The sequence below is a fragment of the Aquarana catesbeiana genome, linkage group LG11 (assembly GCF_042186555.1).
Source record: "Aquarana catesbeiana isolate 2022-GZ linkage group LG11, ASM4218655v1, whole genome shotgun sequence".
Classification (NCBI taxonomy): Eukaryota; Metazoa; Chordata; class Amphibia; order Anura; family Ranidae; genus Aquarana; species Aquarana catesbeiana.
Genome location: NC_133334.1, coordinates 103,410,241 through 103,437,961, shown reverse-complemented (window position 1 = coordinate 103,437,961; position 27,721 = coordinate 103,410,241). Strand labels below are relative to the sequence as shown.

The 27,721-nt window shown below is 43.8% G+C and overlaps 1 protein-coding gene across 4 annotated transcripts in view; it reads left to right on the top strand.

The window, feature by feature from the left end:
- LOC141112215 (AP-2 complex subunit alpha-2) overlaps positions 1-16,069 on the top strand; it is a 199,269-nt gene extending 183,200 nt beyond the window's left edge. For all 4 annotated transcript variants that reach the window (XM_073604817.1, XM_073604816.1, XM_073604818.1 and 1 more), the window contains 4 exons: positions 8,396-8,512; positions 11,780-11,849; positions 12,685-12,819; positions 15,897-16,069. In XM_073604817.1, the coding sequence (XP_073460918.1) occupies positions 8,396-8,512; positions 11,780-11,849; positions 12,685-12,819; positions 15,897-15,974 (400 nt within the window). In that variant the 3' untranslated portion in view covers positions 15,975-16,069. The remainder of the gene's footprint in view (positions 1-8,395; positions 8,513-11,779; positions 11,850-12,684; positions 12,820-15,896) is intronic.
- Positions 16,070-27,721: the final 11,652 nt, after the last annotated feature.

Here is a 27,721-nt window from a genome sequence, read left to right as displayed (position 1 = left end):
GTGTGTGCATGTTATCAGGCCAAAATCACCAGGGCATGTAAACTTTTGATCGGTCATTTGGGTAGTTTCTGTTGCCATTATGATTTAAAGAATAAACAGTTGATTGATAAAAAAAAGGCTTCAGCCAAACACTAACCATGAGTGAAAAATGTTTTTGTCATCATTCATATTAACTGCAACATGGCCAATGTGACAGACTCACCCAGGATAGAGGCTTTTGGAGGGAATGCCAGCCTCTTGTCTACCGATTATGGGCCCTGGCATTTGGGGGAACGGTACGCTTTGTGAGCTGTATGCCTGGGGACCCTGGAGGTGGTGTTACTTTGGATTCAGGTCCATGTACCCCCCAAGACACACAGACCCTGGGAACCCTGTATTTGCCATATTAGAAATAGTGACTGATTCATACTGTTGGGACACATACTGTGAGAAGATGCTACTATCATAAACTCCAGCCACCTGCCTGTTATCCTCTATAATGTAAATGAGTCTAGTCTGGCTTACCACAGCTTCTAAGAGTATTCCACCCATTGTTTGTGCTAATTAACCCTGTGTTGATGTTTATGGTAATGTGTATTGAATAGTCAGTGAGCTAGGAGACGTAAAGTCTTACCCTCAAAGGTCATATCTCTGAGTCACCAAGTCTGGGTCAATGATTAGATAACTAGCTCGTGTTAATTAGGTTATGGGTACAGTTTTATTGTAAGCCTGCTGTGTATATATATTTGTGTGTGATCTCAAATAAAAGAGTCCATGTTAGCAGCTAAACAAGTCTCGTCTTGTTTTGTGCTTGGGAGCGGTTGGAATATCTGATATCTAGATTCAGACTGGGAGGACTGGTATACTGATGGAAGCACTCAAGAGGAGTGGGATAGTATCCGTTACAGCCAAGAAGTCATAAATTCTGCCAGTGGGTGTAAACTTATGAGCATAACTGTGTGTGTATGCATGTTATCTATTACACACATACAGTGCTCAGCATAAATGAGTGCACCCCAACAGATTTGTCTTTCCTTTCAGAATCAACATTTTCTAGGGGGACGCTATACTACAAAATATTCCCACAAATGCAGGCCATTGATTGCAACTAAGATTTGTTAATTTGCACGCACAAAGTATTTTTCCTAACATATTCATTGAAGACCATGTTGCAAAAATGAATACACCCCAATGAAAGTCATGGGAGCAAAGCTACATTTTAGACGACAAAATCCTAATAGGCAAGAATTCAACTACAGGTTAATCTAACTCAGTGTTTCTCAACTCCAGTCCTCAAGGCACCCCAACAGGTCATGTTTTCAGGATTTCCCTCGGATGAAATGGCTGTGGTAATTGCTAAGGCAATGAAACTGATCAAATCACCTGTGCAAAATAATGGAGAGCCTGAAAACATGACCTGTTGGTGCGCCTTGAGGACTGGAGTTGAGAAACACTGGTCTAACTAATGCATTAAAAAGGTGTCCAGCAGACTGTTGATTTATAAAAGGGCGTTACTTAACAAACCCCTTCCCATTTCATGCTGTCGGCAATGGCACTACATGGAAGAGAAATGTCAAGGCTTGAGAAAGAAAATAATTTCTTTACACAAGAAAGGTGAAGGCTACAAGAAGATCAGAAAAGCTTTACTTCTCAGTCAGAATATTGTAGCAAAAGTTTTATACAAAAATCTAACAAAGATGGAACTCCAACCATCTCCGAGACATCCAGGCCATCCACAGAAGTTAACACTTCGACAGAAGCGCCTTCTGATGGGAAGGGTTGAAGAAAATCACCATGCAAGTTCACTGCAGTTCGCTAAAGAAGTAGAAAGCCAAACTGGGGTGATTGTTTGCTGTGACACAATACAGTGCAGAGGAATGGCATGCAAGGGTGTCGTCCATGAAGGAAGCCTCTCCTAAAGCCCATTCACAAAAGCCTAGAATCTGCCAGGGCCCATGCTGAAAAAGGCTACTGGGACGCTGTACTCTGGAGTGAAGAGACCAAGATACATTTTTTTTAAATTGATGGTTTCAAAACTCAATGGCGTCGCAAAGGTGAGTACAAAAAAAAATGCATGGTGCCTATAGTGAAACCTGGTGGTTGCAGTGTCCTTCTATGGGGCTGCATGAGTGCTGCTGGTGTCGGGGGGGGCTGCATTTGATTGATGGTATCATGAATTCACAGATGTGTACTGCTCTATGTTGAAAGAGAAGATGCTACCATCACCCCGTGCCCTTTTCCAACATGACAATGATCCAAAACATATCCAAGGCCACTGTTGCATTTCTGAAGAACAGGGTGAAAGTGATTCAGTGGCCAAGTGTTGCATGTCTTCTGATCTGAACCCAATCCCACACCTATGGGGAATTCTGAAGAGACAAGTTGACCATCACTCTCCATCCAGCATCCAGGCTCTAAAAGAGGTTGTTCTTGAAGAATGGAAAAAGATAGATTTTGCAATAAATCGCCAACTTGTTGTTCATTCCATGCCTAGAAGACTTGGTGCTGTCCTTACAAATCATGGAGGTCATACAAAATACTAGATGGATTACTTTTTGTTGTGGGGCGTATTCACTTTTGAATCAACTAATTTGAGTAAAACTGAAGATTTTGTCATTTAAGTTATATTATTAACCTAACTTTCACGTAATGAGCTAAACCAGTGTTCTATAAAACTCAATTTAGATTTTTGTCAAAATTTGGGAAATTGTTCTGGTGTTCATTAAGATATTGAGTCAAATCTTCCTTTTCAAAAGGGGTGTACTAATTTATGCTGAGATTTATTTATATATTTAAGAGATTTATATATATGTTATACACACACTTTACAATTCCTTTTAAATGTACACCCACCTGATACTTTAAAGCCGTTGAATCGCGCATGCGCAAGATCGAGAGGTGCATGCTGTTTACCCAGCATGCACCTCTCAAAAGCCATTCCAGGAAGCGATCTCGATTGGACTTCACATGCCCACATTCATGATGGAAATGGCCACAAATGGAGGAATAAATAATTACAGTAAGAAATATATTTTATTCAACAATCGACCATGATAATTGTATACTTTTTTTATTTCATTAGCAATAATGCTAGGAGCCAAAAAAAATTAAAAAATGTTTTCATCGGAACTCCGCTTTTAAAAGCACATAGCTTCCCGTGATGTGCTAAATTCTGTATTGTTATAGAGAATAAGGAGTTAGACTGTGAGCATGGTGAAAAAACGACAACATATTGGGCTAATTAAATGGGGGAAGGATTGTCCCAAACACATCTCAGAAGCCATCTTTGTGATTTGGGAACAACAGGGATTCCATATAAGGCAAGGTAGATACATTGTAGCCTTGATAAAGGGAGACTGCATGTTCCCAAAATGTCAGATGTGTGACACCATTTGTCAAGTAAGCACGCAGAACGCACTTACAGAGTGCTGGTCTTTAGTGTGCTGTCTGAAGAGTGAGGAGAGAGACGTCCTACTGTGAAGCAAGAACATACCACAGTGTATGAAATTACAGGGGTATCTGCAATACCAGTATGTATAAGTGTGTTTAATAGACATTTTAGAGTGCCAGGATTAAGACCATTGATGTGGGGAGGCAGTTTTTGAACACACCATTATAGGGATGGCGCGTAAAACAGTTTGACTTTGCAATCTTCCCCAGATTAGAGCCCAAAGTGGTGTTGACTGTACAACTAGCAAGTATACCTTAAAGAGAACCTTCACCCCCAGGTCATCTGAAACTCTGTATATGGAAACCCCCCTCTACAACATGAATTGGCACTTTCTTTTTTTTCCACTTAAGGCTTGGTTCACACTGCAGCGTTGCTGGAACCCTGCAAATCCATTTATCCCGGCGGTAGTTCACACTGCCCTATGCAAACTGCTGGGAGTGTCAATTGAAAGTTAATGACACCCCAAAAATCAGTTTGCATATCGCAGTGTGAACTGCAAATTCAGACAGGATTCTGCTGAGGACCAAGAAAAGGGTCCTGTGCGAGTTTGGCAGAATGCAATGCAAATTCAGCCATACTATCTGTATGGCTGAAATTGCATTGCGCATAGATTGCATATGATTTGCGGTGCGAAATCACATCCTATATCGGACATCACATCAGTGGGAACCAGTCCTTAGTCCTGGCCCTGCCCACCCACTGCTTTTCTTGCCCAGGCAGGAATGGCAAGTCCCTGCTGCCTTGGGCTCCTGAGATTGATTGTCACATATCCCAGGAGGCTGCAGAAGTAGGTAATGACACTGGAGTGGTTGGATCTGTGGTTTGTCATAAGAGGCTGCTGCCTGAAATCAGCAGAGGCAGCCTTCCGATGACTGAGGACCAAGATGGCAGCTCGATACCTGGGCTGCTGCACCTCATCAGTGGATCACAGCAGGACAACACTGGATCCGCTGGGCAAGTAAGAGTATCTGAATTCAGGACAATGCTGTATGACATCTCTATACATTGCCTTGCAAAAGTATTGACCCCCCCCCCCCCCTTGGCATTTTTCGTGTTTTGTTGCCTCACAACCTGGAATTAACATGGATTGTTTAAGGATTTGCATCATTTAATTTACAGAAAACATGCCCACAACTTTCAAGATTTTTTTTTTTTTTTATTGTGAAGCAAACAACAAATATGACAAAATTACAGGAAAAGTCAATGTGCATAACTATTCACCGCCCTAAGGTCAATACTTTGTAGAGCCACCTTTTGCGGCTATCACAGCTCCAAGTCGCTTTGGATAAGTCTCTATAAGCTTGCCACATCTTACCACTGGGATTTTTGCCCATTCCTCCTTGCAAAACTGCTCCTTCAAGTTGGATGGTTTGCATTGTGAACAGCAATCTTTAAGTCTGACCATAGATTTTCTATTGGATTAAGGTCTGGGCTTTGACTAGGCCATTCCAACACATTTACACGTTTCCCCTTAAACCACTCAAGTGTTACTTTAGCAGTGTGTTTGGGGTCACTGTCCTGCTGGAAGGTGAACCTCCGTCCTAGCCTCAAATCACACACACAGCGTGATACAGGTTTTGCAAGAATATCCCTGTATTTAGCACCACCCATCTTTCCCTCAACTCTGACCAGTTTCCCAGTCCCGGCTGCTGAAAAACATCCACACAGCATGATGCTGCCACCACCATGTTTCACTGTGGGGATGGTGTTCTTTGGGTGATGTGGTGTGTTGGGTTTGCGCCAGACATAGCGTTTTCTTTGATGGCCAAAAAGTTCAATTTTAGTCTCTTCAGACCAGAGCACCTTCCTCCATACATTTTGGGAGTCTCCCACGTGCCTTTTCACAAACTCAAAACGTGGCGTTTTGTTTTTTGCGGAAAGTAATGACTTTCTTCTGGCCACTCTGCCATAAAGCCTAACTATGAAGCGTACGGCTTATTGTCGTCCTATGTACAGATACTCCAGTCTCTGCTGTGAAACTCTGCAGCTCCTCCAGGGTTACTTAGGTCTTAGGTGTTGCCTCTCTGATTAATGCCCTTCTTGCCCGGTCCATGAGTTTTGGTGTGGGGCTGTCTCTTGGCAGGTTTGCTGTTGTGCCATGTTCTTTCTATTTGGTTATGATAAATTTAATGGTGCTCCTAGGGATCATCAAAGATTTGGATATTTTTTTTTTATAACCCAACCCTGACTTGTACTTCTCAACAACATTGTCCCTTACTTGTTTGGAGAGTTCCTTGGTCTTCATGGTAGTGTTTGGTTAGTGGTGCCTCTTGCTTAGGTGTTGCAGCCTCTGGGTGTATATGTAATGACAGATCATGTGACACTTAGATTGCACACAGGTGGACATCATTTCACTAATTATGTGACTTCTGAAGATAATTGGTTGCACCAGAGCTTTTTATGGGCTTCGTAATAAAGGGGGTGAACACATACGCACATGCCAATTATCAGTTTTTTATTTCTGAAAAATAGTTTTATGTATATATTTTTCTAATTTTACTTCACCAACTTAGACTATTGTGTTCTGATCCATCACATATAATTCAGATTAAAAAAACATTGAACTAAAGGCTGTAATTTAACAAAAATACGTAAAAAGCCAAGGGGGGGGGGGGGGGGGGTAGGGGAATACTTTTGCAGGGCACTTTACTTCCCTACTCTGTGCAATGGAATTGCACAAAATGACCCTGAACCTCCTTTTCTCAGGTCCCCTGCCAGCGCTCTTGACTCCTCCTCGTTCCAGTGCCCCCTGCTCCCTCGTCACTGGCTTTGAGTGACAGCACTGCACTGGGCGCCAATGGCTCCCAGTACCCCAGCAAAGCCAGTAAGACATGGAAGTGAAGGGAGAGAAGAGACGTGCTCAGTACTGGATCGAATGAGGTCTTGGGTAAGTATAAGGAGGGGTTAGGGGCAAAAATTGATGCTTAAACTTTTTTTTTTACTGTAATGCTAGGAATGCATTAAGGTAAAAAATGTTTACGCTTTAGAACCACTTTAACCGCTTCAGATCCGGGCCATTGCCAAATGACGGCAACAGCGCGGATCTAAATTGCCGGGACTACGTCTATTGACGTCGTCCCGTGCACGAGCGGCCTGCGCGCCCCCTGCAGGGCGCGCGCGGCGCGCTCGGTGATCAGCGAGTCTATGAGACTCGCCTGATCACAGATCAGAGTAAGGGGTTGGTCCCGACCCCTTACCACATGATCAGCTGTCAGCCAATGACAGCTGATCATGTGATGTAAACAGAGCCGGTAATCGGCTATTTTTTCTCCTCGCGCTGACAGCGTGAGGAGGAAAAAAAAAACCCGATCACCGGCGGCCGTGATCGGGACATTAGTCCCGATCACGGCGATCTTATAACACAAAGCAATAGGCAGCAGTGCTGCCTACCAGTGCCCACCAGAGTCACCCATCAGTGCCACCCATCAGTGCCACCCATCAGTGCCACCCATCAGCACCCACATCAGCACCCACATCAGTGCCACCCATCAGCACCCACATCAGTAGCACCCACATCAGTGCCACCCATCAGCACCCACATCAGTGCAACCTATCAGTGTCACCTACCAGTGCCCATCAGTGCCGCCCATCACTGCCTATCCGTGCCACCTATCCGTGCCACCCATTCGTGCCGCCCATCCGTGGCCATCAGTGCCGCCTTATCTGTCCCCATCAGTACCGCCTTAACTGTGCCTATCAGTGCCGCCTTAACTGTGCCTATCAGTGCCGCCTTATCTGTGCCTATCAGTGCCCACCAGTGCCGCCTCATCAGTGCATATCAATGAAGGAGAAAAATTACCTGTTTGCAAAATTTTATAACAAACTATTAAACATGATTTTTTTTTTTTTTCAAAAATTTCCATTTTTTTTGTTTAGCAAAAAATAAAAACCCCAGCTGTGATTAAATACCACCAAAAGAAAGCTCTATTTGTGGGAAAAAAATGATAAAAATTTCATTTGGGTACAGTGTTGTATGACCGCGCAATTGTCATTCAAAGTGCGACAGCGCTGAAAGCTCAAAATTGGTCTGGGCAGGAGGGGGGTTTAAGTGCCCAGTAAGCAAGTGGTTAAACAGTCCTAAGATGTGACTGAATGTGCAGACTTTTATGGGATATTGCACATTTTTAACCGCTTGCCGACCGGCTCACGTGGATCTACATCAGCAGAAGGGCACGTACAGGCATATTAATGTACCTGTACGTTGCCCTTTAAGAAGCGGCTTGTGAGCGCGAGCACCGTGAGTGTGATTGCGGGGGGATACCTGCGATCGTCTTACGGAGAGAAAGAACGGGGAAATGCTGATGTAAACAGTATTACAGTAACCTGAAATCAGGAGCGGTGATCAGTGTCGTGTCACACATAGCCCATCCCCCCCACAGTTAGAATCGCTCCCTAGGACACACTTGACCCCTACAGCGCCCCCTAGTGGTTAACCCCTTCACTGCCAGTCACATTTACACAGTAATCAATGCATTTTTAATCGCATTGGTCGATGTATAAATGTGAATGGTCCCAAAATAGCACCAAAAGTGTCCGATCTGTCCGTCATAATGTCGCAGTCACGATAAAAATCGCTAATCGCCGCCATATTTTTTGGGGATATTTATTATAGCAAAAAGTAATGCGTTTTTTTCAAAATTGTCGCTATTTTTTTGTTTATAGTGCAAAAAATAAAAACCGCAGAGGTGATCAAATACCACCAAAAGAAAGCTCTATTTGTGGGGGAAAAAAGGGCATCAATTTTGTTTGGGAGCCATGTCGCACGACTGCAAATTGTCAGTTAAAGCGACGCAGTGCCGAATCGCAAAAAGTGCTCTGGTCTTTTGCCAGGCAAATGGTCCGGGGCTGAAGTGGTTAAAGCCAGGCAAAGCAAAATATGCTTCGTTCAGCCTTGGTAATTATAATGCTAATGTACATCAAGCATGCTATTTTAGTTAAATCTTCTGTTTATTATGTTTTCTATAGGTACGGAGGAGCTTTCCAAAATTTCTCAGTTAAGCTGCCTATCACAATCAATAAATTCTTTCAACCAACCGAGATGGAAGGCCAAGACTTTTTTCAACGCTGGAAACAGCTCAGTGGGTAATGTTAACTCAGTTACTATATATTTGAGTAATGTCAGCTTACTGAACAGCACATCCTGTGATTATCTAGATGAATAATTACAGCATTCTAGTGAAATGATTTATTTAGGTAGGCTTCTTCAGCATGAAGTGTGATAAGCAAATAACATAATTTCAAGAGGCTTAGACTGGCCATACACTGTGCAAATTTCTTTACGGCAACCACGGGTTACAGTGTGTCCATATGTAATATTAGGCGCATGATTATCATGTAGTTGCTCCATAGAAATATAATACATTTTCCTCAGATATCATTTGTACTGACATAGTTATTGAAAACTATGCTGAGACAGATTGCGCTGTAGTATTGTATCCACTTTTAATAGTCTAATATGATGTATAAAGTAGGTAATAAACCAAAGCTTCAAAACAAAACGCTGAGAATTCCACACCTACCTATACCAGTATGTATTAAGTCTCTCCTCACTGTGCTGAAGAGGCAAGGCTATTACTCCTGGTAATCCATGTGTTGGATTTGTATATTTTTATATTCATGCTGAAAGTCTATAGGCAGTATATACCGTATTTATCGGTGTATAACACGCGCCGGCGTATAACACACACCCCAAGTTTAGGAGGGAATTTTAAGGAAAAAAACTTGCATTTAAATGCCCATCAATGCAGCCTTATCGGTGTCCATTTGCAGCCTTACACAGCGTCCATCTGCATGCTTGTCCAGTGTCATTTGCAGCCTTGCCCAGGCTGCAGTTAAACTGCAGTGACTTGTCACTGTCACTGCAGTTTGAAAATGGCGCCAGTGAGATACAGAGCCGGTCCTGTGTATCTTGGCTCCTCTCGGCTCCTCTCGTAGTCCCGCCCTATGATGGACATAACACAGGTCCAATGACGGGACTGGGCGTGACTGTGAGCGGAGCCAAGCGCCGCCCATATACATACATAGCCGAGTGTTCTCGGCTAGGTTCGGCAAGCTCCGCTCACGGACATGCCCAGTCCCTGTGTTATGTCCATCATAGGGCGGAACTAGCCGAGTACACTCGGCTATGTATGTATATCAGCGGCCAGCGCTCGCTCCAATCACAATCAGCGGGGGATCGGCGTATAACACGCATCCACGGTTTTCCCCTCATTTTAAGGGAAAAAAAGTGCGTGTTATACGCCGATAAATACGGTAGATGTCACTACCTTCTTTATATAGTACTCACTTCAAGTGTCCTCCAAATCGCAGTAAGGATAAAGCAAAGGATAACTCCAAGCAGCCGCAGAATATGAGAATCAAATTAAATACTTGCTTATAGGATAATTCCAATAAAGGTTACAGGTAGCAACCGGTTTTCAATGGTGCACTGCAGTTATCATAGCCATCAAAACGCGGCCACAAAGTAGCAATTCTGGTTCCATCAACACATGCGATCTTCAATGCTCGTTATGATTACTTATAGGGCTTACACAGCAATAGCTTCCACATATTCAGACTCCTAGCTTTTGTACCAGGTGTATAATAATAATCCTCCTTGGATGAAATGTCTTGATGGAATGTGGCTTGTCAGACATTCAGTGTACAGTATATGCTTTAGAAAAACAAACCTCTCTCTATGATAACATTCTACAGGGAATGAGAAGTATATATCTTAATGGTACAGGACACAGCACTGTATCCATATACCATGGGTTATATATGCAGCCTGTCTTCAGTTGATTGGATACTGGAAAAAAAGCTTGCTGTGGTTGCCCCCAGAATTCCCCCCTATAATTCCCTCCACTTTGATAGACGCCAATTATTATTTTTTATTAGTCTTTAGGTGATAGACCTGTTCTCCCCAGAGAAGTATTTATCTTTTTTAGCCATTTTTTTTTTCTTTGAAGTTTCAATCAGCATCTGACTGCTTACTATCCGGGGCTATCTAGTAGTCTCCAGATCAGTTCAGTGTGTGCCTTGAGAACTGTACTTGGACCCCACTGTGTGCCTCTGGCACTGGATCCTGTGCTCCCCTTGGCATGTAGTTAGCTGAAGAGCACTATAAAGATCCAGGGCCTTGTCTATTTCTATGGTTCCCAGACCCTGAAGACTCCTTTGTGGGATATGTCCACAGTGATGGGCGTAGCCTGGACCCTTGGTAGGCCCAGCCTTGTGTATAAGGTAAGACAGTTTTTTCCTGTACGTTAGCACTGGTTCCTGGCTTTTGATAAAACAATCCACAGTGTGTAGCAGACTATGCAATTTTAAAGGCAGAGCCTTTGACCGGGTTTACCACAAAGTGAATATCTATTTTGTCTCCAATGGTTTTCTGTGTGAGCATTTTACGTTTTTTTTTTTTTTTTTTTTTTTTTTTTTTTCCTCCTCTGATCTAGTCTTGATCTCAGGAGAATAATGTAACTTTGATTTGCCACCTGAATGATGCAATCCCACTTTTTCCGCTCAAAATGCACATATCACGCAGCTGAACATCTGGTTCAATATTCTACAGAGCCATGGGAACACAGTGCCTTGGTAGTGGCTCTCATATCCAGTTACACAAAACCCCATCTATTCTGTGAGTACCCCACTGGGGTCCCCTCACTTTGTAATGACACATCACAAGTGCAGAGCAACTAGGACCAAACACCTCACGTCCTGTCTAAGGCATACAGGCCCTGATTTAAAAAAAAAAAAACGGATGCAGAGCGAGCACTTTTGTAAACCCTCGTGGTGCAGAAAATCACTACACATTTGAAATGCTTGTCTCCCACAGTCTATTTGCAAGACAGAGTCCCTTTTTCTCTTGCCTTTGGGTCCTTGTAGTGGGTGTCCTGCTTTCCACAACACCATTGCCATGTGGATCAGACCGCTCAGATTTTTATTATTATTATTTTTTTAACTGGATCATAATGTATTATAGATGAGATGGTAATTATTTATAGTGAATTAAATGATAGTTATTATTTTTAATGACAAGCTTGCCCTTCTAAAAAATGCTAATACACCAAATCGACTTCCATAAAAATGGCTTACTGTAATTTTTAACCTAAAGAAATCTACAAAATGGCTAGGTAGTAAACGTTCCACTGGGATAACTCTTATACAGTGTAATTGATTTTTCATTTCTAAACTGTTTGCTTGGGCGTTTGCAAAGTTCAGCAAAGTTTTCTTTATGGATCTACCACATGTCCATTGGTATAGGCAGTGTGTACATATTTTGTACCTGGTCATTTACCCTTTTCCAAACAGTTTATACAATATTTGCTAAGCTGCCGATCTTACTTGTGTGCTATTCCGTTGCTCCTGCAGGCCCAAACAAGAGATTCAGAACATTTTCAAGGCAAAGCATCCGATGGATACTGAAATCACTAAAGCAAAGGTTGGTGCCCTACACAGTATTCAAATACATCATCAAGAAGTTGAAGATTTGGGTTCTTTTAGCGTTAACACTCTGAAAAATCTTATAATACAACTTTTGCAAAACTGAAACAATATATTTTGTTGGATGTATCATATGATATACAGATAGAACAGTTCCCAATCTTTTCCGTAGCTTGGGTGATTTGTAATAGCAGCTCTTTGCTTGCAGATGGCACTACGGGGGTGCCCTGAAATGTAAAAGGTATAAGCGTAGAAGATAATTGGGTATCTTAAATCAAAGCAGGAGATCCCAGCGCAGGTTCTTATTGACAAAGAATCCCAGTGAAAGAGTGGTATATGTGTAAATTTGTTAAGTTTGAAAAGACTGTCACTAGGGAGGGGGTAAACTGCTGCCTATATAAATTGCAGACATTGAAAGTTGCCTGCACATACCTGCAGCAGCCTCCCAAAGCTCTTTGTTCTGACAGAATGTTAGGTAAAGTTCTGGCATTTCCTGATAGTGCTGAGGCTCGCCTTCCTCCTGTTAGGAATGTGTGCAGGCTGGGATTAGTGGTCAAAAGGGCCAAGGTTTGGAAGGCTGCTGCAGGCACCCCCTATGTTTCTATATATCTGATTTGCTGTAGCAGTTTGGGGTTACAGACCGGGTTGGTGTGAGGACTACAGGAGGGGATATAGAAAAAAGTTAGTACGATGCCTTAGGTTAGGGCTTTGGTGCTTAGGCTGAAAGCTGCCAGCACCAATGTCAAGCTAGAAAAATCTAACTCTAGTGCAATAGGTAGTGATTTGATTTTTGCATAGTTATGGTGTGTAATATCTCTTTTGTTACCGATCAGCTTATTGGATTTGGACCTGCTCTTTTGGAAAATGTTGATCCAAATCCGTCCAATTTTGTGGCAGCTGGAATCATTCAAGCAAAATCCCGACAGGTGGGATGCCTGCTACGCCTCGAACCCAATGTGCAGGCACAGGTGAGTGATCTTAAGAGAGCTTGACAGTTGGTAATGGAATCCTCCAAAAAGACTACAGTTGTCTAATTTTCTTTTGTAAAATAATTATAACCACTTCAGCGCCAGCGATGTACCTGTATGTTGCTGGACTTTGAGTGCAGCTGCAGGCATCATCCCGGTATTGTTTTTATAGAGTCAATGGTCAGCTTTCTTGTAAAAACAATCCTAATGGCTAGCCACTGGATTGCTTTTACAAGAAGCAGGAAGGGATGCCTTCCACCTTCCACAGCTTTCTCGGACTTTCCTGTCCCACCGGGAGACACGAGTGACCGCCGGATGATCATAGAGGTAATCAGAGAAAGGCACGGCTCTGATCACCTCTGATATAGGAAATGGGAAGCGAGCATACAGCACTTCTGGTTTCCCTGGATGTAAACAGCACCATTTTTAGATAGCGAAAGCATTTGATCACACTGATCTTGATGTGACCAAATGCTTTTTGGGCAAAGACGACATCTGGGGTCTAATAGACCCCAGATCTCTCCATAAAAATTACCTGTTGCTGCCTATTGCTATCACAGGGGATATTTATATTCGCTGTGATAAGTGATAAAAAAATTAAACAGTGTAAAAATAATAAAAGGAAAATAAAGTAATTTATATTTCTATCTTTTTATTAGAGGAAAAATAAAATGCAATAATGAAAAACACCATGTAGAAAGAAACCGTTTTTTCTCAGGTTATCACATAAATGGCATTTATAAGGCGTGGAAAGATGAACAAAGAAGAAATCCGTATTGTACACAAACGTAACAACTATGCCGCGTACACACGAGCGGACTTCTCGTCAGACTGAACTCCGAAGGACTTTTCAACGGAGTTCCAATTAAATGGACTTGCCTACACACGATCACACCAAAGTCTGATCATTTCAAACGTGATGACGCACGACCGGACTACAATAAGGAAGTTCGTAGCCAATAGCTGCCTTTGCTTTGTTTTTGATCCGTCGGACTAGCATACAGACGAACTGATTTTTCTATAGGAATCGAGTCCGTCGGAAAGATTTGAAACATGTTTTATCTCTAGGTCCGTCTGAATTTTCGACACAAAAGGTCCGATGAAGCCCACACACGATTGGAATGTCCAACGAAATCATTCCGTCTGACTTTTTCTGCCGGAAAGTCTGCTTGTGTGTACATGGCATTGAGGTCCCTCTGGTGAGACTCCTTAGTAAACTGCATCCTTCATCACTAATCCTAAACATATTACACTAATCTATATTATCTAGAGTAGATGAGGAGAATATTTTAATTTCAATGTTATTTTTTTTTTTTTTGAGGTTTTACCTAACATTGTACAATCAATGAAATAACAAAAGTAGGTTTCCAAATGACCACACGAGTCACTAACCCGCATTTGGAAAACCTTGCAAGTCATGTAATTTATTTTAAACGAAAAAGAAATACAGAAGATTTTAGCAAGTAACATAACTAGAAGGAAGATAAAACATATATAAGTCAGAGGTTACCACATGATTGGGGTCAAGTCACAGTAAGTATGGTTTGATCATATTATTTTTTTTAGTGTTTGTACGAGTCTGCCCAGGGGCTTCATTTGTCAATTGCGGCTGTGAGAGAATTTGAGGCTGATGCATACATTTGTTCATAAGAATAGTACTGCTGAACTAAGTTTATTACTTCTTCTACCGCCTGGACCAAGCGAGATTTCCAGTGTCTCACCAGTGTTAGTCTGGCTGCCATCAGGATGTTGATCACAACATTTTTCAAGGGATTTGGGATTTGTACTATATTTAACAAGGCCAGCCCAGGAGTTATTTGTAATGGAATAGCGGTCATTTTTTATATAAGGTGAAAGATGAGTGGCCAGAATTTGGCCAATGATTTGCATGACCATAGGAGGTGAAATAGCATACTTACTTATCCAGTTTCTCCAACAGAGGTTCAACGTATGAGGGTAAAATTTGGATATGCAGTAGGGTGTCGGGTACCATTGGAAGGTAATTTTGTGCATTAATTCCCAAGATTAGCGTTCCTAGTGTAGGTATAGGTCGCTGAAATGGCGTGTCGCCACTGATCAAGGACATAAACTGTGCTAATGTCTTTCCCAGGCCATGAATGTTTCGAATTTAACAAGGCTAAGTTTACCACCAATTAAAAAGTATATAAGGGAGATACGCCTTTTACTAAACTTGGTTTTTGATTAAATGTTGTGATACTGCTAGGAAAGGGTACACAGAGTTTGTGCACCCTTTTAGAAGAGATGAAAGCTGTAGGTAGGTTAAATACTCTGACAGGAAGTTTAAATTTGGTTTGAAGATTAAGGGATTTCAGGGTATCCGAGGAATATAAGTGATGGAGCTCTGATACCCCCTTAAGTTGCCATTCCTTTAAGTTGATATTTTGGTATGATTAGAAGACCAGCTTCTAAGGGAATAGGTGTAGTGGTTGTTGTTGTTTCGCTGTGTTCCATGGCGATCAGGGTTTTCCAAGCTTTAAGGGATGTGAATACTGTGAGGGATAAATCAGGTGAGGTGTGAGTTTTAAATTGTTGGGCTAGCAGAAAAGGGAGTAGTTTTTTTTTCCAGGTACCATCTCTGATTCTAATGTGGCCCATAAGGTGGTTTGGGAGTGTATGAACCAGCTTTTGAATTGGGTTAGAATTGAGGCTTTTTTTGTATGCTGCATCACCTCGCAATTGTCATTCAATGCGTGACGGCGCTGGAAATTGGCCTGGGCAGACGGGGTAAAAGTGCCCAGTAGGCAAGTAGTTAAAATAGTCTCGGTTACTTTTTCACTAGTGTAGCTGCCATTGCAGACATGTTTTTCAGGGTGCAACCTCTTGGTCTGTCAACCTTGCTTTTGTACTTTGTGACTGATCTGAAACATGCAGGTATTGGACGTCCTGACATCTGATATGCAAATGAGTGTGCCAGGAGATTGAGTTATCAAGTAGAGAAAGGTGACAGGCACAGAATTGTCACTTTCAAAAATAGGTCCGCAAAAGCTGCCATACAGGTGTGCTAATAAAAAAATAAAACGGGAGATTGCTCACAAAACTGTTTTTTGTCCATACAGATGTACCGGCTTACCATTCGCACAAGTAAAGAAGAGGTTTCCCAGAGACTGTGTGACCTGCTTTCTGAGCAATTTTAGACCTCAATTCATTTGGTTCCAGAACCCATGTCTTTGTGATCATCCCTTACTGCCAGTTCCTTATCTCAGTGAAAATAAATATTCCTTACACATTGTCTGTTTCTTTTTTTTTTCATCTTATCCAGAATTATGCAGTAAATGTTTCAATATTGCATCAGCTGGCTGTTGTAACCTATAAAGACTGGCAGCAGAACTTTAGGTGGTGAAAAGGTAACAGGTAAACTAAGTGAATTATAGACTTGAGCAATGCTCTTCTTCAAATGAATGAATGATAGTGTCTACAGTAGGCATTCTGCAACTGCCATTTCTTTTTCATACATCATGGGATACAGAGTCAGGCTAATATTTATTACCTACTGGGCTATACTCCATCTCCAGGTGAATAGACACTGGTAGACCTAAGGTCTTCAGACAGCAAGTGATCCCCTATATAACCCCTCCTATACAGGAAGCACTTCAGTTTTTTACCAGTGTCTGCAAGATGAATGGCACGGTTTGTTTGAGCTCTCTGAGCTCCAGGTCTCTGGTCCCACAAACGATTCTTAAATTAATCAAGGGATTGACCGATCGGATCCATTTAACACAGGCTTTATATGCTTAGATAAATGGTACCCGAGCCTCGAAAAGAAGACTCAAGATCCTGCAAGGTTTTACCTGTAATGCGTGGACCCTAAATGTGAAAAGGGTACCCAGTCCTTGAAGGTTCTTAAGTGACAGGAACCCACCATTAAGGGTGGAGATTGGGCTTTGTTTCTAAGCTGCCCTGCACCTGGACGGGTAAGTGAAACCCCTTTACTTATTATGGGGCTTCCGAGTGATTGTAACAATCAGTCAAGCTAGCTAGAGGCTGGACACCTGTGTGCGGTGACCATACAGGGGTGTTTTGGGCTAGCTGTGGTTGTTTGCAAAGTGTACTTTTTTTGCTTGTGTCTGCTGTTCTTTTTCACCAGGGCACACATGCGTTCGCTAGAGTGCCGCTATGCTCAGCAGTTTAGCGGCCATGGCGCACGTGGCTTTGCTGCACATGTGCTGTAGCCTCTTATCTGGGAGCGTGAGGATTTGCGTCATACGCGAATACAGCTATGCCTGTTAGCCGGGACCGCGCACGCAAGTAGAGAACGTTCCGGCGCACACCCAGCTTATTTAAGCTGTGTAGGCCAAGCATGCAATGTTTCCAGAAGGCAGCTGTGGGACACAGAGCATGCTCTGAACAGACACTTGCAGCGGTTCATTTTTCCTTACCCGGGTCACGTGAGTCACCAAGTGTTGCTTGGCAGACTAAAGGTGCTTAGCAGGATTGTTACATAGGGGCTTGGAGAGCCCTATGAAAGGGTCTCCCTTCTGAGGTGTTTTAATACTACACCCAAATACTCTCTTTGTGGCTGGTAAATGTCTTCAAAAAAGAGGAGCGAGACTAACATACAGGGAAGGGCACACCGACATCGTCAGTAGTTCCTGACAAACCTAGTCGTATCCCTAGTGTTGTATCCTCTGAAAGACCAGATGCTTCTGGGCAATCTGAGCCGCTGCTCCTATCTGGTATTGTGCCTACAGTCAACGCTGCTGCTTCACCCTTTATCACTAAGGATGAACTGTCCTCGGCCCTAGCCGGGTTAGAGCACAGGATTGCTGGCATGATTGCCTCCATTCCGAAGGGTAGCAGGAAGCGTGACAGATCCCCCCTCCCCGGAGCCTCCTAGTCTGGAGCAGGAATGGGTTGCGGATGGGGAAGAGCTTAAAGCTCAGGACTCTGTGGAGGGCCCGGCAGATGAGTCTACTTCTGAGCAATCTGGATAAGAAGATATCCAGTTGATGTCTGCCTCTCAGTCGCAGAGGCTTTTGATCCTGACTCTGACCGAAATGGTTCGTTCTGCCTTTAAGTTGCCTCTTGCAGAGGTGACTCAGCCCCCCTAGTCCTCTTTGGGATCCCTGAGGCCTCTTCAGGCCACACAGGCCTTCCCTCTACACCCCCTGCTGGAACAGGCGGTGTATGCTGATTGGGAACATCCTGACAGGATTTTTGTTCCTAAGAGGTTTTCCCTTTTATATCTCATGAATGAAAAGTTCATTAAAAAATGGAGTATGCCAGCAGTAGATGCAGCATTCTCTTCCTTAAACAAGAACGTAACTTGTCTGGTAGATAACGCACAGGGTTTAAAAGACCCTGTTGACAATAAATTGGAATCATTATTAAAGGCTTCCTTTTCTTTGGCCAGTTCAGCTATTCAGCCAGCTGTTGCAGCAATTGGTATCTGCCAGTCCGTAAAGGATCAGGTCAAACGGCCTGAAAGGCCTAACCAGGAGGATGATCTACCTGAAAAGAAGACAGATATTTCTCGAGCACTGTGTTTTGCTATTGATGCCTTAAAGGATTCAATACAGCAGGTTTCTCTTTTGGCTCTCTTATCTGTACGTATGCACGGACTCTTGTGGCTTAAGAACTGGTCAGCCGAGCTTCCTTGTAAAAAAAAGTTATTGGCAGGTTTCCCTTTTCATGGGGAACGTTTATTTGGTGATCATTTGGACAAATATATCCAAAAGATTTCCGGAGGCAAGAGTTCTCTACGTCCTGTGAAGGAAAGCACCAGACGTTCCTCTTTTAAAACCTCAGGCACTGCTTCCTCCAACGTCTCAGCGCCAAGGCGGTTCCACTGCCAACAGGGCACTAGGGCCAGGAGCAAGCCGCAGGGCCAGAAAAAGCCCTGGGTCCAAGATTCTTCTAAACCCAGCACCAAGCCCTCCTTTTGAGGGGACGCCCCCACTCCATCAAGTGGGGGGGGGGCTACTGCACTTTGCAGACATTTGGAGAACAATAATTCAGAATGAGTGGGTCATCTTAATTATATCTTGCGGTTACAAGCTGGAGTTGCGGGGGGGTTCCCCCTCTAAGGTTTTTAAGTTCCAGCGTTCCCTTGGATCCTCCAAAAAGAAACTTTTTTTTCTTCAGGCACTACATCTAGTACATCAAGGAGTAATTGTAGAGGTTCTGGTATCCGAAAAGGGGAACAGGGTTTTACTCACCTGTTTACGGTTCAGAAACCAAATGGGGACACAAGGCCTATTTTGGACCTAAGATCCCTGAACAAGCATCTACTGATGCAGTCCTTTCAGATGGAGTCTGTCCACTCAGTAGTAGCCTCACTCCAGAGGGGAGACTTTTTAGCCCCCATCGATATAAAAGACGCGTATTTACACATGCCTATCTTTCAGCCTCATCGGAGGTTCCTACTTTTTGCAGTTGAGGAACATCATCTTCAGTTCGTGGCTCTACCCTTCGGGCTGGCTACAGTTCCCCGGGTGTTCACAAAGGTCCTAGCACCAGTACTGGGTCATTTAAGGGCCCAAGGGATCCTAGTGCTTGGGCATCTGGATGACCTACTCAGAGATCACTCATTACAGGCTCTAGAACAGAGCATAATATGCACAGTGCTGTATTTGAAAAGCTTAGGCTTTGATCATAAATACCAAAAAGCCTTGAAACCAGCTCAGTCTAAAGTATTTAGGTCTGATCCTAGATACGGTTCAAGCAAGAGTATTCTTGCCACCTGTAAGGATCGGTGCCCTGAAGTTTCATGTGCATCAGATAAGGGGCACCAGACAACCCTCCATTCTACTCTGTATGTGTCTTCTAGGGAGGATGGCATCCTCCATCGCGGCAGTGCCCTTTACCCAGTTCCATTCCAGGCCTTTACAACAAGACATCTTGTTGGCCTGGATCAGAAGAGGAAAAGCCCTGGATTATCCAATGTGCTTATCTCCTCGGGCATGCTTAAGCCTAAACTGGTGGTTGCAGGATCAGAACCTGTGAAAGGGAAAATCCTTTCTCCTGGCAACTTGGAGAGTACTGACTACAGATGCCAGTCTCTCAGGCTGGGGAGCTCAGGGGAAATGGTCAGGGACAGAACAGATCCTGCCCATTAATGTCCTAGAATTACGGGCAGTACGTCTGGCCATACGGTCCTGGGTGGTGGAGCTTCTGGACTGTCCTATCAGGGTTCAGTCCAACAGTGTCACTGCAGTGGCCTATATAAACCACCATGGCGTTACCCGTAGTCGGAAGGAGGTGAACCGCATACTAGCGAGGGCAGAGGGACATGTGCCGATTCTATCGGCAGTCCATATTCCGGGAGTAGAGAACTGGAGGGCAGATCATCTCAGCCGCCAGCAGATCTGCCCGGGGAATTGGTCCCTACACCCAGGGGTCTTCCAGGAAATTTGCCAGCGTTGGGGATTGCCAGAGGTCTACCTATTTGGCATCCAGGTCCAACAACCAGCTACAGCAATTTGTGTCCCGAACAAAGGGATCCTCTGGCAATCGGAGCAGATGCTCTAATACAGAGATATGCAATTAGTGGACCTCCAGCTGTTGCAGAACTACAAGTCCCATGAGGCATAGCAAGACTCTGACAGCCAGAAGCATGAAACCCAGAGGCAGAGGCATGATGGGACTTGTAGTTTTGCAACAGCTGGAGGTCCGCTAATTGCATATCCTTGCTCTAATAGTTCCATGGAGACAGTACTCCCTGGTTTATGCTTTCCCTCTGATCTCTCTCCTTCCGCATTTGTTGCGCAGGTTTCGGAAAGAGGGGGTTCTAGTCATTCTGGTGGCACCAGCCTGGCCCAGAAGGCCCTGGTTCCCGGAGATTGTGAGACTGACAATAGACGGGCCATGGGTGCTTCCACATCACCCCGATCTACTGTCTCAAGGTCCTATATTCCACGCCAATTTACAGTCTCTAAATTTGACGGCATGGCTATTGAAGCCAGGGTGTTAAAGGACCATGGCATCTCGGGATCAGTAGTGTCTACCCTAGTGAATGCTAGCAGAGCTGTCACTAGGAAGACTTATCATAAGGTCTTGAAGACTTGTATTGCTTGGTGTGAAGCCAGAAAATGGCATCCTCGGAAATACGGGATTGGGAGAATTCTCTTTTTCTACAGTCAGCTGTGGAAATCAAATTGGCTTTGAGTACGATCAGAGGTCAAGTTTCGGCCCCATCAGTATTCTTCCAATGGCCTTTAGCCTCCCATTCACTGGTCCGAACCTTTATACAGGGGCAATTCGCTTGCTTCCCCCTATTAGGTCACCTATGTGTCCTTGGGACTTGAACTTGGTGCTGTTACAGAAACAACCATTTGAACCTATCAAGGAAATTCCATTAGACTTGCTGTCATGCAACCTAGCCTTCCTTATGGCTATCACCTCGGCTAGAAGGGTGTCTGAGTTGGCGACCCTTTCATGCAGGGAACCATACTTGATCCTTCACCACGACAGGGTCGTGTTACGACTTGTTCCATCCTTTTTGCCAAAAGTGATGTCGGCCTTTCATTTAAATCAGTTCATTATTTTGCCTTCTTTTTTTCTCAGCCTTGTTCGGAAGAAGAGCGACAACTGCACTCCTTGGAAGTTGTCCGGCAGTCAAGGTTTATTTGTCTAGATCTGCGGAGATCCAAAGATCAGACTCCGTTTTTGTTTTGCCAAAAGGACCCAAGAAGGGGCAGGCAGCTTCCAAGGCTTCCATTGCCAGTTGGGTCTGTCAATTGATTTTTCGTCTGAAACATAAAGCTCCTCCCTTTAGGGCGAGAGCTCATTCTACCAAGGGTGTAGGAACCTCTTGGGCTTTTCGCCATCAGGTGTCTGTGGCTCAGATTTGTAAGGCTGCTACCTGGTCTTCAGTGCATATGTTATCAAAATTTTATCAAGTGGATGTTCGAGCAGCCGAGGACTCGGCTTTCGGTCGCAGTGTACTGCAGGCTGCAGTATAAGTTCTGATGGCTATTGTTTGGCAGGGTGTCTCCCTCCCCTCAATGCTTTTGCTCTGGGACGTCCTAGTAGGTAATGAGTATTAGCCTTATTCTGTGTCCCATGATGTATGAAAAAGAAAATAGGATTTTTTTCATCATACCTCTATAATCATTTTCTTTGAGTACATCATGGGACACAGATCCCTCCCCTCCTTTTTTGAGGATTCAGTGCTTGCTACAAAACTGAAGTGCTTCATGTATGGAAGGGGTTATATAGGGGATCACTTCCTGTCTGAAGACCTTTTGGTCTACCAGTTTACATTCACCTGGAGATGGAGTATAACCCAGTAGGTAATGAATATTAGCCTGACCCTGTGTCCCATGATGTACTCAAAGAAAAGGATTTTCAGATAAGTATGACAAAAAAAATCCTATTTTTACCTACCCCTACTTTTTTAATCTGCTTTTTCTCTGCAGAATAGCTATTCTTATTCCTAGCCTCTGCCCCCTGATGACACCATTAGAGTAGTCCAGTAATCATAAGTTGGAGTCAATGGGCTAGGCCTCTAAATGTTTCAAACTCTTGATGGGCTTCAAGAATGCAACCAAGGTTATTTAGGGATTGTAAAGCACTGCTGTGCTCCTAATCGGAAAGTAAAATGTATTTCAACCTAAATACAAAAATTAAGATTCTTTATGCTTTAGGTCCACAGGAAATGACAGACAAATTATTCTGGCAAGCTCAACCGATATTTTATTCTTTGTTTATTGGAGGAAACAGCTGTGCTTTAGATAACGTCCAGATGAATATAGTGGCATCTGCGAGTGTAGGATGTTAGGTGCAGCTAAAAAGAAAAAAAACTACTCAATGTTCATTTGGTAAGCCTATGGGGTTTTTGCGCTGGTGAAGCACACGTAATTGGCCAGTCTGCTGGTCTGTCTCCATGTCCTCATTACAAATCTGCAGAACCTCGGCTCCAGATGGAGTAAATGTGTGGCAAGTAGCATCCTTCTGAACCTCACCCTTTCATGCCTGTTGATATCTCGATTTTATTGCGCTGGAGGAAAAATGTATGGGGTGTAAGGAGGCTCCAGAATTTCCCTTAAAACTTTTACTGCTGGTTCACTGTACTTTTTAGGGCATCTTCGAGACACTGAATGGCAGGAAGAAGATTTTGGTGAATATTTCATTGTAGGGCAATCCTGACCTGTATGTTGACAGTTGCACACTCTCACAAGAGGTAGAAGAGTTGCAACCCACCGCCAAATCTCGCTTTTGCCAAGGGAAGTGAGGACTGCGGCTTCTGCTACCCCCATGTCTGCCGTATTTATACAAGGTTTCTATACTGTGTTGGAGAGTCTGCTCTGCTTAATGTCTGTGGTGTAGATGCATACAGCCTTTCTGCTCAGGGTTTACCGAAAAGGCTTAAAGCAGCAGCTGCACACTACCCTTACTCTTCTTCTAGTCAAGTGGTCACTTTTTGCAAGGATCAGGACTTGGGACTATGAGTATATCCTGAACTGCTGTCGCTCAATGGTATTCAGAGTGACACATCTGGGGGGGGGGGTTCATGTCTGCAAAGGGGGTTCTGCAGGACAGTAATCCCTTCTTTTGCTCTGTATGTGATATGGCAATGCAAGAGACTGCATAGAGCTCTCCCTTTTTTTTTTTTTTTTTTTTTTTATTGTTCGGTATAAGACATAAGCTGTTAATCATAAAGGAAGGGTTATATGTTGCACCTTCAGGTGACTGGACACTGGCAAAGCCACTCCAAGCTTTAACACCCTCTCCTAAAACCCCTCCCACCATGTAATTGTTTTTTTTTGCTAGTGTCCTTACGTGATGGATGCATGGGAGATGGATGATGGTAAAGAAATTATAGTTCTTAGTGAGAACAGTGATCTCTTCTATAAAGACAAACTGCACTAGGCTACTGCTGCAGAGGGTGTTGGTTTTCTTGATCAGTGCCCTCTGATTTTGTGCTGCTGGGACTCTACCTGGACCCTACAAGAAGACGGGAGTGGGGCTGGCCTGTTATGCTGTCACTGCACTAGACTCGACAAACTGGCATTGCTCCTGCTACAGCATGTGCATTGCTAACGGGTGCTGTACAGGTACAAGGCAGAGGTCCCCCTGTGAGGGAACCCAGACAATGATGATCCTTCCCCCATCAAACACGATGGGGCATGGGCCCAGTATAGGAAGGCTGCATGTATCTCCCTATTGACACGGGTTTTATTGCCATACTCCTTTAAACTCCCACTGTTAGCACAATTGGGTCACGTGCACTGCATCATTGCTCTCCTAAGGGCGCTTTGGGTCTTTAACAATCCTAGTTGCACCCTGCTTTAAAGTGCATCTACACTCAAATTTTCTTTTTTAGTTTTCAATAGAATAGGGAAAGTTTAGAACCCCTGTTAGGTTTTGAGATGCAAAATAAATGGGATGCCTTAAAGGCATAGTCCACCTTTACAAAAAATGTAATAATTGCACCCACATTAATAAAATACAAAATGTGCAATACTACATTTTCGAGTTGAAGCCTGCATGTAGGCGGGCCAAATCATTGTACCTGAAAATTGAGGGGAATCACCACATGGAGTTATTTCAACACTGATTATTTATTGCAGAAATTGCATAGGCAATTGTGTGTCTGTGCGTTGTACTCTGATTATACCACATCCATCGCTCCATCCGGAACTGGGCTTTGGCTTGCGGAGATTTGACGTTATCACTGCAGACTGTCATCTTGCTTTAGACCGCAGAAGGATGACCTCACCCCTGCTGCCTGGATTGGGAAGCGCAGTTTTTCCATCATTCACTGCCCGACTGAGCCAATAGGGGGAGGTGTCTGGTGGAGCTCTGTAAGCTCCCGGTTCCTTGTCTGGGTCGTAATAGCTAGTGGCTGTGAGGGGGTTGCTCCATGGTGTACTAATCCAGGTGTAATGTCAGCGGGGAGAGCTGAGCTCTTTCATCCCTCCCCCCACTTACCCCCTTCCAGGCTGCCCTTTTCAGCGCAGTTCTCACATCCCCACCCCTCCCAGGGCACAGTTCTCCATCCCCCACAACCTCCCAGGCTGCCCTTTTCAGGGCAGTCCTCCACCCCCTCCCAGGCTGCCCTTTTCAGGGCAGTCCTCCACCCCCTCCCAGGCTGCCCTTTTCAGGGCAGTCCTCCACCCCCTCCCAGGCTGCCCTTTTCAGGGCAGTCCTCCACCCCCTCCCAGGCTGCCCTTTTCAAGATAGTCTTACATTTCCCCCCACCTAGGCTGCCCTTTTCAGGGCACTCTTCCATCTTCCTCACCCAGGCTGCCCTTTTCTGGGCAGTCCTCCATCTCCCTCACACCCCCTCCCAGGATGCCCTTTTCAGGGCAGACTCATATCCCTTTCCCAGGCCCTTTTTAGGGAAGTCTTCCATCTGCCTCACCCATCTGGGCTGCCCTTTTTTTAGTGCCCTTTTCAAAGTGGTCTCACATGTCTTCCATCTCCTGACCCACACTGCCATTTTCAGGGCAGTCTTTCATCCCCCCCTCCACCCCCTTCCAGGCTGCCCTTGTCTGGGCAGTCCTCCATTTCCCCCCACCCCCTCCCAGGCTGCCCTTTTCTGGGCAGTCTTCCATCTCTCTCCCCAGCTGGAGATCTGGCCGTTGGGTTAATGATCGGGGTACAGAGCCGAGTCTACTTCCAGTGATCGGGGCCCTGTGTCTGTAGAAGAAAAATCTTGGGGGATTGGATGCAGACATGTACAGACATAGAATGATTAATTGGGCAGTAACATGTTTTAGGTCAGTTTTGTAGTGAAGGGAAGACTTGGGTCAGCCATAGTAAAGATGGCCACCGGGGACACCAAAGGGGATGAAGCAAAATACAGATGTCATCACGCACAGCTCAGTATCATTAGCTGCAGATCTCTCTAGTGCATCTGTGTGGTTAAACAGTCTCTGTAAAGGGTAAATAGAAAGCCTAGAGGTCTCCAGTGAAATAACTGGCTGTTAAAGTGGTTCTAAACCCACTTTGAAGGAAAAAAAAAAAAAAAAAAAACTAACACCTGCAAGACAAAGGCATAATGAGTTAGCATGCATAGCATACTAGCTCATTATGTCATACTCACCTGAGATCGAAACCCTTGCTGCGGTGCCCGTACACAGTACCGGCCGGCAACATCACTCCTGCGGGTTACTTCTGGGTATCGCGGCTCCGACGCTGTGATTGGTCGGAGCCATGATTATGTCACTCCCGCGCATGCGCGCGGTAATGGCACACTCACTGAAGCAACGGCACATATGTGCCATTGCTTCAGTTTGTGTCAGTGCGCATGTGCCGATGACGGTCAAGGCTGGAGGTACAGTGCCTTGAAAAAGTATTCATACCCCTTAAAATGTTCCACGTTTTGTCTTGTTGCAACCAAAAAGGTAAATGTATTTTATTGGGATTTTATGTGATAGACCAACACAGTGACACATAATTGTGAAGTGGAAGGAACATGATAAATGGTTTTCAACATTTTTTACAAATATCTGTAAAGTGTGGCATGTATTGTCAATACTTTGTAGAACCACTTTTTACTGCAATTACAGCTGCAAGTCTTTTTGGCGATGTCTCTAACAGAGTGACATTTTTGCCCATTCTTCTTTGTAAAATAGCTCAAGCTCTGTAAGATTAGATGGAGAGCTTCTGTGAACAGCAATTGTCAAGTCCTGCCACAGATCGCTAGACTTCCTCTGTAACCCTAAACCGGTAACCTGTAAAGACATTCAAAACATTGCCTATAGAGATTTTTAAGTACCGTAGTTTGTCGCCATTCCACGAGCGTGCGCAATTTTAAAGCGTGACATGTTGGGTATCTATCTATTTGGTGTAACGTTATCTTTCACATTTTCCAAAAAAATGGGGGTATATATTGTATTTTAATTTTTTTTTTATATATATATTCAATAAGAATTTTTTTTTTTTTATTTGAAAAACTGCTGTGCAAATACCATGTGACATAAAAAAATTCCAATGATCGCCATTTTATTCCCTAGGCTCTATAATGTTTGGGGGTTTTTTAAAAATTTCTAGCAAAAAATACTGATTTAAACTTGTAATAAAAATGTACCAGAAAAAGCCTGGTCGCAAGTGGTTAGTCATCTCTGCTACAGAGATCTGCTGTCTTCTGGGTTCCGTCACTTGGCTACCCTGCTGCATAGTGAACAAATGGGGTGGTTTGCTTGGCACGACTGACACACACGCATGCTTTTCTTTTTAACAAATCCAAAGCACATTCTATTTCTTCAAGGTGATGTCACCACTCCAATGCTCCACCTTGTCCAAGCAGAGACTTCTAGCATTCAATGAGAAAAATTCAAGGGCTTCTGTGAATGACTGCTGTGCCAAGTGAGTTATGCAGCAGTACAGCTGGCAAAAGAACCTAGATATCTGTGGCAACTACTAAAATAATTGTTTGCTTCTGGTATACACCGCCCCAAAGATGCTGCTTGCAGGACTTTTTTTTTCCCATCCTGCAAGCGCACCACCACAGTGTGAAAGCACTTGGGCTCCCACATAGTGGATGCACGAGAGGCACTATTTTTAGCACTAAAACACCTGAAAAGCGCCTCAGTGTGAAAGGGGTCTATGCGAGCAAATTTTCCAAGGATGAGGGCTGCTCTCCATGACTTAGACTGGGAGGGAATATTGGCATAGATGAACACAGAACAGAAATGGGAATTCTTCAAAAAGACTGTATATGAACTTACTGCAAAGTATATTCCCATGGGCAATAAGTTTAAAAGGCTAAAAATAAAACCTATGTGGCTCACGGCCAAAGTTAAAAAAAAGCTATAAATGATAAGAAAGAGAGAAAATATTTTAAAAAATATAAAAATGAATGAACACTATTATTGTTTAAATGTTACGAAGAATATAACAGACTATGTAAAAAGGAAATCAAGCACGCAAAAATTCAAAACGAACGACAGATTGCAAAAGATAGGACAAACCCCAAAAAATTCTTTAAAATATA